At 43.0% G+C, this 17,070-nt stretch overlaps 1 protein-coding gene across 1 annotated transcript; it reads left to right on the forward strand.

Annotated features, from left to right (window-relative positions):
• Positions 1-1,765: 1,765 nt before the first annotated feature.
• Positions 1,766-16,542, forward strand: dpydb (dihydropyrimidine dehydrogenase b). The gene is made up of 23 exons (XM_062556710.1): positions 1,766-1,941; positions 4,757-4,867; positions 5,294-5,376; positions 6,149-6,236; positions 6,768-6,929; positions 7,364-7,560; positions 7,885-7,966; positions 8,075-8,162; positions 8,273-8,380; positions 8,707-8,876; positions 9,424-9,634; positions 9,940-10,124; positions 10,322-10,537; positions 10,954-11,118; positions 11,370-11,438; positions 11,545-11,628; positions 11,942-12,062; positions 12,637-12,756; positions 12,975-13,117; positions 13,357-13,536; positions 14,138-14,287; positions 14,636-14,776; positions 16,021-16,542. Exons 1-23 carry the CDS (start codon positions 1,906-1,908, stop codon positions 16,192-16,194), a joined length of 3,084 nt encoding a protein of 1,027 aa, XP_062412694.1. The 5' UTR covers positions 1,766-1,905; the 3' UTR covers positions 16,195-16,542.
• The last annotated feature ends 528 nt before the right edge of the window (positions 16,543-17,070 follow it).

Below are 17,070 nucleotides of genomic sequence, written 5' to 3' on the forward strand. Positions count from 1 at the left end.
GATCACAGCACAGGTAACGACAATTTTAGTGCTTTCCTGTCGGTGCATCACTCATCAGACTATAACAAGTATTTTCAAAAGAATAAATGGGATATGAAATATAGCATTAGCAGCATAAACACACGCAGTAAAACACACTCAGTCACGCCTAATTAAAATGTGGGCAACCATACGATATGATTGCAATTCTTCATAATATTTTATGGGAGGCCCACAGCAATATTTTATTTATTTTTCCCATATAGGCAAAATAGTTTTACTATACTGAGACTATTAGTACTTTTCTTGTCAAACGTCTTCCAAACCAAAGAGAAAATGCTTACCTATGGACTCAAGAAGCAATGAGAGACACCATAATAGTAGAAAGTTCACTAGATAATGTAATATCACAACTCACAAGGATAAATTATGCAAGAAAAATAATCAATCAGAAAACAGCAATACTTTCTCCCACCTATATTTCCAGCTTTCATTTTCTCTCCTGAGGGAGAATTATAAAGTGGTTCAATCAAGGTATGGAATGAAATTCATTTGTTAAAAAAAATAAATGTAGGCCTATTGAGTGAAAAAAAGAAATACTTCTTCAGCCGTATGATTATCCACATAGACCAAGTATGAATTAAGGCCTAGGCGGCCCCTCATACACATGTGTATCAGATAACTGCAGTAACTGTACTAAAATCTAGTGTTTTCTGTTAAACTGTAGCTATCCAGTAGCCTAACTATATGCCCTTTATTGCCTTACTGTTGCATAGCCTACTTTATGTGCAAGTATAAGTTTTCTAGGAGTAAAGTCTGGGCATGTGTGCCTCACCTGTAGCCTCCACTGTGATCTCATAAGCCTACCTTTTGCGCCACTTTCAGCTGAAAGTCACAAAGTTCTTTGGCAAGCACATGCACTGATAAAGAGCCTTCTGCCCTCTATTCTGCCTGGGCATTATTCTTATGCAAAGCCTACATTGATGGATGCAATTTGTGGTGTTAAGTGTGTTTGTTTTTACTTTTTGTTTTAACTGCGGCTACTCTGGCTCTGTGTGCTGGGAAGGTAGGCCTACTCAGTAAGGTATACAGACACTGCATATAAACTGTCTGTAAAATCATTTAATTATTTAAGGAACATTTAACAAAAAAATGTATGATTATTAAGACATTGCTGAAATGAACTGAATTGAAATATGATTAATATATTATTAAACAATGATTAGGCTATACCACTGTTTGGTTGAATTTCCCAAATGTGTAAAACTATGAGTGCTGAAATCATATATTTAAATTGAAGTATGCTTTAGCCAACCACCCCCAAGGGAACAAGAGTTCTTCACTGAAATATGTCACAGCCAAAACTAAAGTTCTCAGCTGTAGCCTATACTGTGTGGAATGTGGGGAGCAGGTTAAAGGAACTTTGTAGTTCTCATTCAGCTGAACCTTTATAAAGTTCACAGAGTTAACCAGCTGTTAATAGCTCACATGTTGAACACACCCACAGCTTTCTCCTATCAACTTTGAACCTCTGTGACCTGGCTGTTAGGAAATGGAATGTACCATTTGTTTTTAAAGGCAGCAGTGAATAACACACTATAAATCGTGTGTTAAAAAAAATGCACATTTACTTCAACAGATTAAATATTTTTTTTAAAGATGTGCTACATGCTTTGCAAAGACATTGTTAATGTAACTTCATGTCCTATGTAACATCTTGTAAAATAGATGTCACACACAAATGGAACAGTCGCCTCTTTTAGATGCCTGCCTCTAACAATGTTTTGACCATTTCACGGTACAGGGCCAGTGAGTCCTTACGTACGGTGCCAAAATAAAGATTCTGCAGAAGATATAACCTACTGTGCTGTATAGTCCACATCCAAAGGGAAGATATTGAAAAGCGCAAAAGGTGAAGCCTTCAAAATGCCGATGTTGAGCAAAGACCTCCCGGATATTGAGGTAGGGCCACAGTATTGGGCACTTTGGATGATTTCTATCTATATTGATTTGTATCTTCTAACTTCTGGAAACTTAGATTTTTAGAGTTGTATAGGGATTTCCAAGAGTTTTAGTAATAACAATTCTTGCATTTAAATTGTATCTTGGGTGATTCCTTTGACCAGAATGCCATTTCAGTCATTTTGACTATAGTTCTTATTTTTAAAATAAATAATATACAAAACTCAACAATCTCTTATAGTTTCCTTTGTTTATGGCATTGTCATTTTTTACTTGAGTGAAACCTCCATCACCCCCCCAAAAATAATTTTATTTCAGTACTCTGGACAGCTCATAGAACCTTGAGTCATGTATTAATCTTAGATCAACACAGCAAAAATAAAATAAATAATTGATGTCTTTTCAAATAACTGGAAATGATGAATGGAATGGAACTGGAAATGTATGAATTTTATAATCTCCACTCCACTCCACTCGATATGGCTCTGTGTGTGTGTGTGTGTGTGAGGGGGGGGGGGTCGTTGTCACCCTTGGGGAGAAATGTGATTTCTCGCAGGAGGACCATAAACTATGGAGCTGATTAAGAACTGGTTTATTTTCAATCTATCCTCAAAATGATTTATCTTCATCGTATGATTTTTTTGGTATAGAATAACACACACATTAGGAGGCGTGAAGTGAACACACAATGAGTAGCCTAGTGAGTGCATTCTCACCCGGAGCAGTGGGCAGCCATTGCAGGTGGTTAGGTGCCTTGCTGAAGGACACCTCAGCCGTGGATGTGGATGTGGACAGGGGAGAGAGCACTGTTCCATTTCTCCTCCCACCAATATCTTCCCTGCTAGTTGGGAATTGAACTGGCCTCCCTAACCAGTAGGCCACAGCATCTAATAGCAATGCCCCTGTAGTATATGCTTAATTAAATAAAATCAAATTTGTTGCATACTTGTTTTCAAAAAAGTTACCTAACTCTGGCTCAGAGAAACAGTCTATTTATTTTCTAAAACAAATTAGTGTGACCCGGATGCGACCCATCTTTCTTTGAAACCAGTTTAGTTACTATTAAAAGAGCGTGCCCTGCACTTTGTGCACTGAGAGATGTTTTGAGAGGGAATGATCTGCGGGTGCTGGTCAACTAATCTGAGTGCTTTCCTAGAACTGCTATCAGTGTACTATATCAAGAAAGGCTTTGAGATAGACAGACTGTGAGCATGTTATCGCTCCGGTTACACCCTGGTGTCTTGCACCCCTGGAACAAATCGATTTGTGCACTGATTTGATTGTGCTGCTGATGTTGAATGCGTTTCTGATGGAAATGTCCTGCTGATGTGTTGAAATGAAAATAGCTATCTTATCAAAGTATGGCCCAACTGTATTATTTTGCTGTGGAGATTCAGAGAAAAGATGCCACGGCTTTCGATTGGCTGTGACTTTCAGAATTTGAATTTTGTTGCTCTGATTGAGGAATTGGTATGGTCAGTGTAATGGCTTTTGACAGATTTCAGTCTTAGTTTTCATCATGCCATCCCTGGATGGATTGCAAATACTAAATTGGATGAATGGGGATGTATGCAGACAACAAAATCTTCATTTCATAAACATGTACAGTATCTTTAGGATTGTTTCTCATAGACATCTGGCACAAGGCCAGTACATCACTGTCATAAAGGTTTATGCTTCCACTGAGGAGCATTAGATAGAGAGGTTTTGTAGGATATTCCCAAATTCTTCAGCATTTACCAAGCCTCTCATTAATGACATGATTAGATGTGCTAGAAGGAGTGTGAGAAAAAAAGAGAGGGAGGGGCATAATACAGGTAAGATCAATACTGCAATCTTGTTATGCAGCCTTTTGTCAGTAATGGGGAGACTGGGGAGGTGTGATTAGTCACAGTTGCACAACTGGTAAAATTCTGAAAAGAACATTTCTCCTGTCACGGGGGTACCTCAGCAAAAGATAAAGGCAGGAGGTCATAAAACCGATGGTAAACATTACCTTATACAACATTTGCATTCTGCCCTCTGCAGTGCTCCCCTCGTGTTGTGTAAAACATGAAATAACACTCCAGAAGTTTTGGTACTGTAGCAATATTATATAAAAAAGAATAAAGAGAAGACAGAGAAGGGATAGAGAGAAAGGAAGGAGACATTAAGTAGGTGTTGGATGGCCAATGAATGAAGAAAGACCACATCGATAAAAATGTGAGCTTGTGATCTTCAAACATGCTCAGTCTCATAGCCAACGTAATTTAAACATCTTCCTTTTTGAAAATGTACAACTTTTGTTAAGCAGTTTTATCACACAAATCATTTGTCTTCTAGTGAACTTAAATCACCATTGTCCCACACACCTGGAGCTCAGTCAACACACGTGCTCTCTCGTGCCCTCTTGGTTAAGTACAGAGGAGCAGAGTCCACTTCTCTTTCACTGCTGTCTCAGTCAGCCACAAACCACAAGCACGTGGCAGGGGCCTTGCATCACTGCACCCATAGTGTTACCACAAAAACAAGTAGAAGATATCCAGAGACATCAGCAGCCATGCCAGTCCCTTATCAGGATTCTTAATCAGGGATTAAACATATTGATTTTTTCGTGGAATCCTTTGGTGAATGCTAGTGGTAGCAACAGACCACTGCCCTCCAGCAACATAGGAATTCAGCCGTGTGTTTAGACCAGTTATTGACTGTTCTCCTTTATCTTATCCTTTTGATCCTGATTTTGATTTCTATGCACTCTCTGGAATGCCATGAAATATGACAAAAAAAGTTTAAAGGACAGTCGAATTGATATTTTTCCATTTGATTCCATCCACAGAGTATCCTGGCTTTGAACCCCAGAGTGAAGAGCCATGCCACCATCCACTCGACAGCCTTCAAGAAGAGAGAGAAGAAGCACTGGAAGAGAAATATTGAGAAGAGCTGTGATGTAAGTCTCTAAGAACAGGGGGCATTTAATTTCCCCTTTTCTCTTGTTTCTGGACACACACTATCTTTACAGAGTTCTTTTTATCGCTAAGATGCACTTAATGGAATTGGTATCCAATGATCTTTGTCCTCACCTTTTCAAAACATTCAACATAGCTCTTCTGGAGTTCCTCTGTTTATGCCTGTGTGTTTTAGAACTGTAATGAAAATGTGATGTCAGAGTTGGGAGAAGCAGTAATGCAATTGAGAAAAACGAATTAAGTGTCACAATGCATATAACATCAAAAGTCATGGAAAACCACAGACAAATACAGTGTGATTATTACTTTGTAATGCATAACACCCAACACTGAAAAGGGAATGAGAACTGACAGAATATTCTTGGCTAGTATGACAGTTCTTTGTTGTGTTTGTGTGTTGTTGACAGACCTGTGTGAAGCTGGAGAACAACTTTGATGACATCAAACATACCACACTGAGCGAACGAGGAGCACTGCGGGAGGCCATGAGGTGAGAAGTGGTACAAGTATTTACAAGATGCTTGCACATACTGTGTGTGTGTGTGTGTGTGTGTGTGTGAGAGAGAGAGAGAGAGAGAGAGAGAGAGAGAGAGAGAGAGAGAGAGAGAGAGAGGGGCACATGCGCACATTGATAACATGTTATTATGCAGCTGAGATCCATAAAAATATTTCTTGGTAAAACAACTCCCACACGTGCGCCTTAGACACATTTCACTGTCATTTTGGGATATTGCCAGATGACCTATAGTCAGTACGATGTAGGAGTCTCTGCAACACCGTGATCAGTATGGCAGGGGGGAATGTAACGCGTTATCTCTCAATAGAAAATGGTAGAGCAAACAGACTTTTGCCCAAGACTCGCTACTCATTGGCAAACTTTCGTTCCACGTTCCACTCACGTTCCGCTGCTGCTGTCGATACTGATGCACAAAACGTGATGGCACAGTTGTGTTGTTTTCAAGGATCTCTAATGGGGAGTGTGTTGGTGTGGGGAGTTTATCTCCACATCTACAGTATGACTTATTTCAACTCAGGCAAACGCAAAACAGTGTCATTGTCTGTGAAATTGTTTCATTCACAGCTGGCTGCGCAAGCTGTTGATGTTTTCATTTCACCTGTCACCTGTCATATTTATTATGGAATAAGAACTTATGTTGAGGGGAACTAAGTCTATAGACAGCTGTTTGCTGGTGAGCGTGTGAGTTACAGGTAGGGTCTGATGCCTTTTGGGCCATTGAGCATTTAGTCTTCTCCTCTTGCAGATGTCTCAAGTGTGCGGACGCTCCCTGCCAGAAGAGCTGTCCCACCAACTTGGACGTCAAGACCTTCATCTCCAGCATCTCCAACAAGGTGAGCAGACATCTTGGGTGCCTTTCATGTAAAGTTTATACGTCCTCTCTCGCTCCTCGAGCCTCACTGATCTACATAAAGGAAGATAGACGAAGGGATAGACTATCGTTGTTGCCGCTTCATCATTCTTTATGTAGATCAGTGAGGATCGAGGCCCGAGGAGCGAGGGAGGACGTATAAACTTTACACGAGAGGCACCTCCAATATACCAGTGGCAGCAGGGCAGTCCCACTAATTCCCTTACCAGTCACAGCAAAGTGCTCCTCCATCCCGCGATAATTCACATAATCTCGCCACTAATCACTACACACGTGGATTACTTGGATAATCCGCCCACAGAGACTAAACAAATCATCTGTTGAGATTCAAATTCAATATATAAAATAGTTGTGGAACAAGTAGTGAACATCACCTTGACCAAGCCAAAACTCTAACCGTAACATCAATTTTAATCGTAAACTGTAGCTAACAGAGTCAACCGAGAGGGATCTGTAGATAGGCTAAACTGAGTTGTTGGGGAATTTTTTGCAGAACTACTATGGCTCAGCGAAGGCCATCCTTTCGGACAACCCCCTGGGCCTGACCTGTGGCATGGTGTGCCCCACCTCGGAGCTCTGTGTGGGCGGATGCAACCTCTACGCCTCTGAGGAGGGCCCCATCAACATCGGAGGCCTGCAGCAGTTTGCTGTGGAGGTACTGTACATACTCGAAGGACATGTTTGTCTCACAGAAATAAATCTGATTCTTTTTGGAGATTACTGAATTCTGACCTGTGCCTCCTGAACCTCCTTTAGTAGAGATAAAGGGCGAAAGAATACAAACTTAAGTCGAACTTGGGCTGTGACAAGGGGAAGGAGAATACTAGAAAATGATCAACATCTTATATTGATGTAGCATTTAGCATGTCTAGGACAAATAGACTACAGTAATTTACATATAATTTCTACAGTAATTAGCCACATTGTGTTGAACATTGAACTTTCCTTGTTATTGGGTGAGACCTTCTCCCTCAACTCAAAGAGAATGTATAAATGGAGCTGCCATTATTATAACAGTTCTGTGCCTCTTGTCTAGTTTTAATGAATGTTGAAATGCTGACCACTGACCGTGCTCCGCGCCTCCCGCAGGTGTTCAGTAAGATGGGCATCGCGCAGGTGAGGAATCCTGATCTTCCACCTCCTGAGGAGATGCCTGCCAGCTACCACACCAAAATCGCTCTGATTGGCTGCGGCCCGGCCAGCATCAGTTGTGCTTCCTTCCTGGCTCGCCTAGGATACGACAACATTACAGTGCTAGAGAAACAAGAGTATATCGGTGGCTTGAGGTAGGGATTGCCCCTTTGTGTGTGTGTGTGTGTGTGTGTGTGTGTGTGTTTGTGTGTGTGCATATGTGTGTGTGTGTGTGTGTGTGTGTGTGTGTGTGTGTGTGTGTGTGTGTGTGTGTGTGTGTGTGTGTGTTTGTGAGTGCGTCTGTTAATTTGTGTAGTCCAGTTTCAAACATAATAGGCTTTGTGCAAATGGTATATTATGTCATATTAATTGTATTTTGTTTAAAATTGCAATGCATCTATGCTGTTATACAGTCTACAATTTGAATGGCTTCTCTATAGTGATTTAATTTCTCTGTGGTGTGTGCGTGCATCTTTTAGCACTGCTGAAATCCCTCAGTTCCGTCTGCCCTATGAAGTGGTTCAGTTTGAGGTGGACCTGATGAAGGATCTCGGAGTGAAGGTAACAGCACCTAACAGCACCAACAAAGACAGAACATTAATTTGTAGTTGAATGAAAGCAGCTGGCAGTGGCTCTAGCGATTGAGGTAATGTGTCTTTTCTCTGGCAGGTTGTCTTGGGAAAAGGTCTTGGCGTGAATGGCATGAACATCCCCTCTCTGAAAGATGAAGGGTATGAAGCGGTCTTCATCGGTATTGGTAAGTAGGGGGTTAGTGTTGATGTTAGATGTTTAGATGAATCATTGTGTGGCAGATGGGTTATGGACCGGACCGATGTCATACATTGCTGTTCCTTTCTTTCCAATCAGGTCTTCCACAGGCCAACAGACACAAGATTTTTGAGGGGCTGACCGTAGACCAGGGCTTCTACACTTCTAAAGACTTCCTGCCTCTGGTTGCTAAGGCCAGCAAACAAGGTGAGGAAAAAACATCTATATACCATAAACACATGTTGTCCTTTTTGCCTTTTTGCTAAAAGACAAAGAAAAAGGACAACCAATTGCAAAGTGGCATACTAAGTAGGATACTTCCTTATATAGCTCTTTATTATGGTATGGTAATGATGAGGCCAAACAGTCCCCATTCGCCTGTGCCCTAACACACACACACACACACACACACACACACACAACCGTATGATATAATACATCAGTTGCTGTAGTACTCTTTCTAACAACCCCCTCCCTCCTCTCTCTCTCTCTCTCTCTCTCTCCCTCCTCTCTCTCTCTCTCTCTCTGTGCAGGCATGTGTAACTGCTCCTCTTCACTGCCTGAGTTGTATGGGAACGTGATTGTGCTGGGCGCTGGAGACACAGCGTTTGACTGTGCAACCTCTGCCCTGCGCTGTGGCGCCCGCCGTGTCTATGTTGTCTTCAGGAAAGGATTCACCAACATACGTGCTGTTCCAGAGGAGGTTAGACCGACCATGGAAGAATTCTATAGTTTAGGGGGTGTACGTCACACCTGAACTGGGAACATCCCAGTTTAAAGTTGGAGCTTTGGAAGAGCTCCCAGGAGAATGTTTTGGCATCACTCAACTTAGTGAATGCCCTCACTTCGGAAGTGGGGAGTTTAGAAGTGGGAACCTTCCTACTTCCCAGCCACATGAACGCACTATAAGTCAACAGAAGTGTAATTGACTCTTTTATGGGTGTCAGGTTTGTGAAAGTAATACTAAACCTAGTCCAGGACTTAAAGCCCGTTTCATTGGAGATTTTAATTGAAGTTCTATTCTAATCTAGAAATAAGGTGTAAACAGTGTAAGAAACAGGCCGTTAATGTTGGAAATTTTGTTGTAACATTTTGTAAGCCTTGGTTTTTTTATTTGTATAAGCCTTTGTTTTGTCAAGACCAGCACAGGTTCACCAAAGGAATGTTTCCTATTAGAATCAGAATCAGAATTCCTTTATTATCACAGACTCACCAAAGGAATATTTCTTCTCCTCCGTCTTCTGAGACAGATGGAGCTGGCAAAGGAGGAGAAGTGTGAGTTCCTGCCCTTCCTGTCCCCGCGTGAGGTCATCATGAAGAATGGTCGGGTCGTGGGCCTGCAGTTCTGCCGCACAGAGCAAACCGACACCGGAGACTGGCTGGAGGACGAGGAACAGATCGTCCGGCTCAAGGCTGATTACATCATCAGCGCTTTTGGCTCGGGCCTCACTGACCCCGTCGGTAAGTTGGCAGTGCCCTCTGCTCAACTCAAACAAGCACAGCCAGCATAGTGCTGAATTTTGTGTGCTATGACCAGTCAGGCAGACAGAAGAGCAAGCAGACAGAGTCCTTTTACATAATCATCTTTTGGCTACCCCTTTCGTAATCGTTAATAAGCAAGTAAAATCTCAAGTATGGCAATTGAATGAGAGTTGATGACAAATTAGTGCATTCAGTGCTGTTGTAGTAGTGGAACTAAACTGAAGTGGATAAGGTATGAAAGCTCAGGACAGGAGTCAACCTGCACCTTCTGCACTGTGCCACAGTGAAGGCCGCCATGGCTCCCATCAAGCTGAACCGCTGGGGGACGCCGGAGATCAACCAGGACACCATGCAGACCAGCGAGCCCTGGGTGTTTGCTGGCGGAGACATCGCCGGCATGGCCAACACCTCTGTTGAGTCTGTCAATGATGGCAAGCAAGCGTCTTGGCACATCCACAAGTACATCCAGGTGAGATGGATTATCTAATTGTATGATCGCATCATATTCAAATACGTTTCTCTGTGTGTATCTGCCCCTTGTTTTATGTGTGTGTGAATAAGCCTTTCTATATGTCTGTGTGTGTGTGTGTGTTTGTGTGTGTGTGTGTGTGTGTGTGTGTGTGTGTGTGTGTGTGTGTGTGTGTGTGTGTGTGTGTGCGTGTGTAGTCTCTACATGGCGAAACTGTGGTCAGCACTCCAAAGCTGCCGCTGTTCTTCACTGCCATTGATGCTGTTGATATCAGCGTGGAGATGGCCGGCATCCGATTCCCCAACCCGTTTGGACTGGCCAGTGCTCCACCAACCACTAGCACTGCTATGATCCGCCGTGCTTTTGAACAAGGCTGGGGTTTTGCCCTCACCAAGACCTTTGGCCTTGATAAGGTATTCTATTATTACTGAACCCACCGTTTGTTCTGGGGACTTTCATGGCATGCCTTTGAGAGTACATCTAATGGTAAAGTGAGCCAAAAGTGACCTTGTTATTATTTCTGTTATTATTATGTTTAACTTTATTTGAAACTATTATTTTCAACAAATGTAGTGTTAATGTACTGTAAGTCATAGCCATAGCCATAAACATAACCATACGTATTTGTTTCACTTTTTAAGCTATGCTTCATGGGATCTAGAAGTTAAGATTGGGACTACAATGACATTTTTCTATGCGACCCATTGGATGCTTGAATGGCACACTGGCTGTTTGTTACAGTGTTTGTCTTTGACAAACACTGTAACAATTAATCATTCTTGTGTTTGGAATGAATCATTATTGTGTTTTTCTTTCTTTCTTACCTCAGGATCTCGTGACCAACGTGTCACCTCGTATTGTTCGCGGCACCACATCCGGTCACCTCTTCGGCCCTGGCCAAGGTTCATTCTTGAACATTGAGCTGATCAGTGAGAAGACAGCCGCCTATTGGTGCGAAGGGGTGACTGAGCTCAAAGCCGACTTCCCAGAAAACGTGAGTACCATGGTCGTGTACGGGAGCCTATGACATCCTTTCCTGGGAATGTGCTTTATCTGTCCGTCCAGGAATGTCAATTATTACCCTCACACTGAGAAGGGGGCAGAGGATATAGTTATGTGGTATGCTCGATTTACCTTAGATTTTCATTGTGTTGGTCCTCCTACGTGCTCCTTTAATAACATCAACACTTCCTCCCACTGCCATGTGTCCTCTGGCTCAGTATGCCCATTATGGTGTTCTTGCAGATTGTCATCTCCAGCATCATGTGCAGTTACAACAAGGCAGACTGGACGGAGCTGGCCCAGATGGCAGAGGTGTGTGTGTGTGTGTGTGTGTGTGTGTGAAAGAGGGAGAGAAAGAGAAATGTCACAGCTGCTGATGGAACACAACAAAACTGACCCCTTTTGTGTCTGTGAGCAGAAATCCGGCCCAGATGCCTTGGAGCTGAATCTGTCTTGTCCTCACGGTATGGGAGAGAGAGGCATGGGGTTGGCCTGTGGACAGGCAAGTCTCCCACACACACAATCTTGTCTACTTTGAGCATTCAGATAAAGCCTTTTTGGCACTGGAGAGCATGGGTGAGATTTGACCTGCTAGCTGTGGTTATAATAAAATAATAATAATAATACATTTTATTTCAAAGCGCCTTTCAAAACACTCAAGGACGCTGGTTGTCTCCTACATGCTTTCAACACCCACATACACCCACAGAATGTATGCCCACTCTGAGCATTCAGATATCAGGCTTTATCGGTCTTTGCGCTGGCGAGCATGTGTGGGCTTTGACAGTTGAGCTGCTGGATTTGGTTGTCTGCAGGACCCTGAACTGGTGAGAAACATCTGCCGCTGGGTCCGCCAGGCCGTGAAGATCCCCTTCTTCGCCAAACTCACCCCAAACGTCACCAACATTGTGGACATTGCCACGGCGGCTTACGAGGGTAAGAGGCTGATACTGTATGAGTCATGGACATGTCCACTCTCACTTGGATCTTATGCTTTCTGAAGGACGATTGATGTATGACTGGAACGCATGAATGGGCAGCTATTGAGAGTATTGGAATATCTTAGTGTTCAAGCACAGACACGTTTTTCTCCCGTGCACAGTACACAGTGTTAAATGCTGGGGCTCATGCTAGTTGTTGCTAGCGTGTGTTTAATCTTTAGATGGTTATCCATAGCAGATCAGTTCTTAGAGTTGTGTTATTCAGCTGTACATAACTTATGTCACTGTGGAACAGGGCTCATTTTCGATTAAATACTACATAGGAATGTCTGGCCTGTTTTGCCATTTTGTCCACGGCGGCTGCCTACAGCCCCGGCTAGTGAGTTGACTTGTTGACTAGTTGATGGAACTCTTAGTCCTAAACTAGAAGATTTTGTCAATGGAGGTTTATGTTGCTTTGTTGAAGTTTGCTTTTTAATCTGGGCCTAATCCCTGTATGAGAAACTGGCTCATGACATTATATTGTGAATTATTAATGTAGGCCCCTAAATCCATTTGTCCATCCACAGGTGGGGCTGATGGAGTCACCGCCACTAACACAGTGTCTGGCCTTATGGGCCTGAAGGCGGACGGTAGCCCTTGGCCTGGCATCGGCAAGGGGAAGAGAACCACCTATGGAGGAGTGTCTGGTAGGTGCACTTCAGTCTAAATCTCACCAGTGCGAAAAATAACCATAGTAATGCTACAAGAGTTCTATAGTAGTTTAATAATTCAAACGACATTCTGTAATACCTAATCCTTGCCCACCATAGTGATCCTGCAATTCAGTCCTATGTCAAAAATATAAGAGTCCTCTGAAGAGGCATCTGTTCACTCATAAGTCTAACTTCTCCATTCTGTTTCCCAGGTAATGCCATCCGACCAATCTCCCTGCGTGCCGTGTCAGCCATTGGTCGCGCCCTGCCAGGTTTCCCCATCCTGGCCACCGGGGGCATCGACTCTGCTGAGGCAGGATTGCAGTTCCTGCATGCTGGAGCCTCTGTGCTACAGGTACACTCCAGTCACCTGGCATTACTAACTGTTAATTTACTTACTATGAGCAAATACTGTGTAAGAAAGCACCCATTTGTCAATTACCCATTCAGTAGGTAGGCTACAACTTTTTATCGTTTAGTACAACATTAAATCCCACTCTCGGGCAGAAGTTGTGTTTGCAGTCTCTTTATGTATGTGTGTCCGCAATGATGTGTCCCGTTTTTAATAGCAGTGTGTGTCATGTGTGTCCTTAGATCTGCAGTTCAGTGCAGAACCAGGACTTCACAGTGATTGAGGACTACTGCCTGGGCCTGAAGGCTCTGCTCTACCTGAAGAGTGTCGAGGAGCTGAGGGACTGGGATGGCCAGTCCCCCCCGACCCGGAGCCACCAGAAGGGCAAGCCTGTGCCCCGCGTGCACGAGTTGGTGGGCAAAGTGAGTCCTTATGCCCTCGTCTGGGTGGAGCATTCTGGCCAGCATTTGTGAGACGAATCAAGGAGACACTTGGTGTTCAGTTTACACCAGCAGAGCAGATAATTGTTTTCTATAATAACAGGCATTTGTATTGAATGACAAGTAGTAGCTAAAGAAAATTAACATTAAAATGAACATATGAATATTAACAGGGTTAATTAGCACATGAAATAGAGTTCATGTGCTAACCCTGAGACTAATGACAAGTATATTCTGCTATTTTAGCACTGAATCAGTTGAATCCGACAATTGGGGATGAATTCTTGACCGATCTGTTGTGTAGTTTGAGCAGGCTCACAATGTCCTATCAGAAGATGTTACAATTAACATTCCAGCTCTGGCCTAATCCAAGTGGATTTCTGGCATGTCAGAAATGTGTGTTGTTGGTCTTGCTGCGAGGGCAGTTGAATATATAGCACAGCAATCACAGCAGATTGAAACATGTAGTGAGAGTTAACGTATCATATGCAACTGAACCCTCTCCCTAAAAACGAAACAAAAAAACCCAACACTGTAATGTCTGCCCTGAGGTCATAACCTTGGCCCTTGCGCCTTCTTCCAGAGCCTGCCCAGCTTTGGGCCATACCTCATGGAGAAAACCCAGGCTGTGGCTGATTATAAGAAGAGCCTCAGAGACGCCAACTTCAACGAGGCCATCGACACCAACGATGCCAGGGTCTTCATACCAAAGAAGTCTGTGCCATCGGTGAAGGTGAGCAGAGCAGTAAAACAGGCACAGTGCCAAGACAAGACACATGAAATCTAGCAGTTACTGGACTTGTACGAGTTACCCGAAGTTATTAGGGGCAGAGGACATTATGATTGATCTGATTTGCCTAAAATGTTCCTACAAGATAGTCACAATAGGTCATCCTTCGACAATATCCTCTGGATCTTGCTTTAACATTGTGAGACAGAGGCAAGGGTCTGTAGTCACCTGATTGTTCTCATCTTAGCTTGGAGCTGGATCTGGTTAAGAATCTGGATGTATTTAGTTCGGTTCTGTGATGTGACCATGATATTGGTGGCGGCGTTGCTCATTATTTCATCTGCTGCTCAGGATGTGATTGCCCGAGCCCTGAAGCACATTGGGGCCTACCAGGAACTGGACAACCAAGAACAAGTGCAGGCCTTGATAGACGAGGACATGTGCATCAACTGTGGGAAATGTTACATGACCTGCAACGACTCAGGATATCAGGTACATACTCTTGGACTTGTCTTACTTCTGTCACACTTGCTGTACCTTCGAAGTCATGGAGGGTTGGTATGGGGTCTATTTACCCCCTCAATTAAACATTGTAGTTCCACTGACAAAATCAAAATAGGAAATCATTTCAATGATCCTTTAACTGTTGAGTGGCTGTCAAATACTTTAGTTTTATGCTATATATGAAGTGGCACATCTGCCTTAACCTTCATAACAACACTCAAAAAGGCCACTGGCATCTCCTCTGTCAGAAATGACAGAGAAGAAACATCGAGGGTCTTCAGGTAGTTCTGAATCTGAAGGGGCAGCCGTGGTGTACTGGTTAGGGCTTCGGGCTTGTAACCGGAGGGTTGCCGGTTGCCACGGCTGAAGTGCCCTTGAGCAAGGCACCTAACCCCTCACTGCTCCCCGAGCGCCGCTGGTTGGGCAGGCAGCTCACTGCTCTGGGTTAGTGTGTGATTCACCTCACTGTGTGTGTGCTGTGTGTGTTCACTAATTCGGTTAGGTTAAATGCAGAGAAACAAATTTCCCTCACGGGATTAAAAAAGTATATATTCTATTCTATTCTATTACCCTCGAATTCAGTGATTGTTGGGTTGTCAGTGGTGTGACGGAAGAGAAGATGAAACAAACATGTATATTACCATGCAGTTCTACCATGTACAAGTACCATGCTCTAGCAATGGGCAGTACTTATAACATCTACACTCTTATTCTCTAGTAATGACATTGACTGATGCCTTCTTCATTCTCACTTAAGGTTTTCTCTGCACTGTAGCTTGATGGTTATTTATCATTTTTTGTAAGTGACAAAAAAAACGTGGTAAAAATATTTGTTAAATGAAAAAATGTAAATGTAATATAGTAAGTATATATGCTTTTTTGATCCCGTGAGAGAAATTCGGTCTCTGCATTTATCCCAATTCATGAATTAGTGTACACACACACAGCACACAGTGAGGTGAAGCACACACTAACCCAGAGCAGTGAGCTGCCTGCCCAACAGAGGTGCTCAAGGAGCAGTGAGGGGTTAAGTGCCTTGCTCAAGGGCACTTCAGACATGGACTGGTCGGGGATCGAACCGGCAACACGGTTACAAGCTCAAAGCCCTAACCAGTAGGCCACGGCTGCCTCCAAAATGTAGTGATAGATAGATAGATAGATACTTTATTGATCCCCATGGGGAAATTCAAGATGTAATTCAATGTAACCTGTATGTTAAATTTAACCTGCAGGCAATCGAGTTCCACCCAGAGACGCATCTCCCTGTAGTCACGGACAGCTGTACCGGTTGCACCCTGTGCTTGAGCGTCTGCCCCATCATCGACTGCATCAAAATGGTCACCAGGAAAACGACGTATGAACCAAAGCGTGGAATCTATCCAGCAGTAGTAAACCCGGTTTGCTAGAAGTTATACAACCCTAACATTAACCAAATCTTTAACGCACAACATGTCAATGCATTCCCTACGTAATACACAGTATAGCCTCAAAACGTGATAAGATTCCTATTTAATCCAACTGTACATGGGCACTGATTCCTGAGCAGCCTGGACTTCCAACAGGCTTGGTTGAGGAGTTGTCAGTGTTGGAGCTACATAAAGAACTGTGCATATCCATCAACACTGCTGGCAGTGGGATCTTGAGCTGAGATACAGACCCATGTACAAGTGGATCAGTCATATGATGCCTGTTGTGAGATTAAATATACTACCATGAGGGATTTAACCTTTGGTTGGTGGGAGCCTATCAAGAACACTTACTAGGGTAGTCTCTATGGGAACAGATGAGTGGGTAGAGGCTGTATTAATTGTTTTGCTTTAGGCCCTCCAAGATGTACAAGACAAGAAAATACACAATGGTGAAAGATATGAGAGTAAAGGAGAGAGAACATACTGCTTTCAAGTGATGCATCACAGATATAATCATTTTTGTTTTTTTTTTCAATGTGAGCATTGGTAATATTGGGAATTATGTTTAATTCTGACTTTTAATGCAAGATTTCTGGGCATCTCAGGAATGTGAAGAATGATCAAATAGCTAACTGTTAAGATGTGTAAATGTAACTAACCCCCAGCCCTTCCCCTAGGAGAGCCCAGCAACATATGTTAAGTTACCTAAATAAATCCTAATGTATGTGAGAAATGTGCCACGTTGAATGAAATATGATTGCAAACTATATTCTCTTGCATTATTTTAAAGGGGGAAAAAATGCTCTATACTTCCTGCTTTTCATTAAGTATAAATAGAATTATGCCATCACTGGTATCAATTATTAAACAAAA

Source organism: Sardina pilchardus, chromosome 15 (genome assembly GCF_963854185.1).
Source record: "Sardina pilchardus chromosome 15, fSarPil1.1, whole genome shotgun sequence".
NCBI classification, from domain to species: domain Eukaryota; kingdom Metazoa; phylum Chordata; class Actinopteri; order Clupeiformes; family Clupeidae; genus Sardina; species Sardina pilchardus.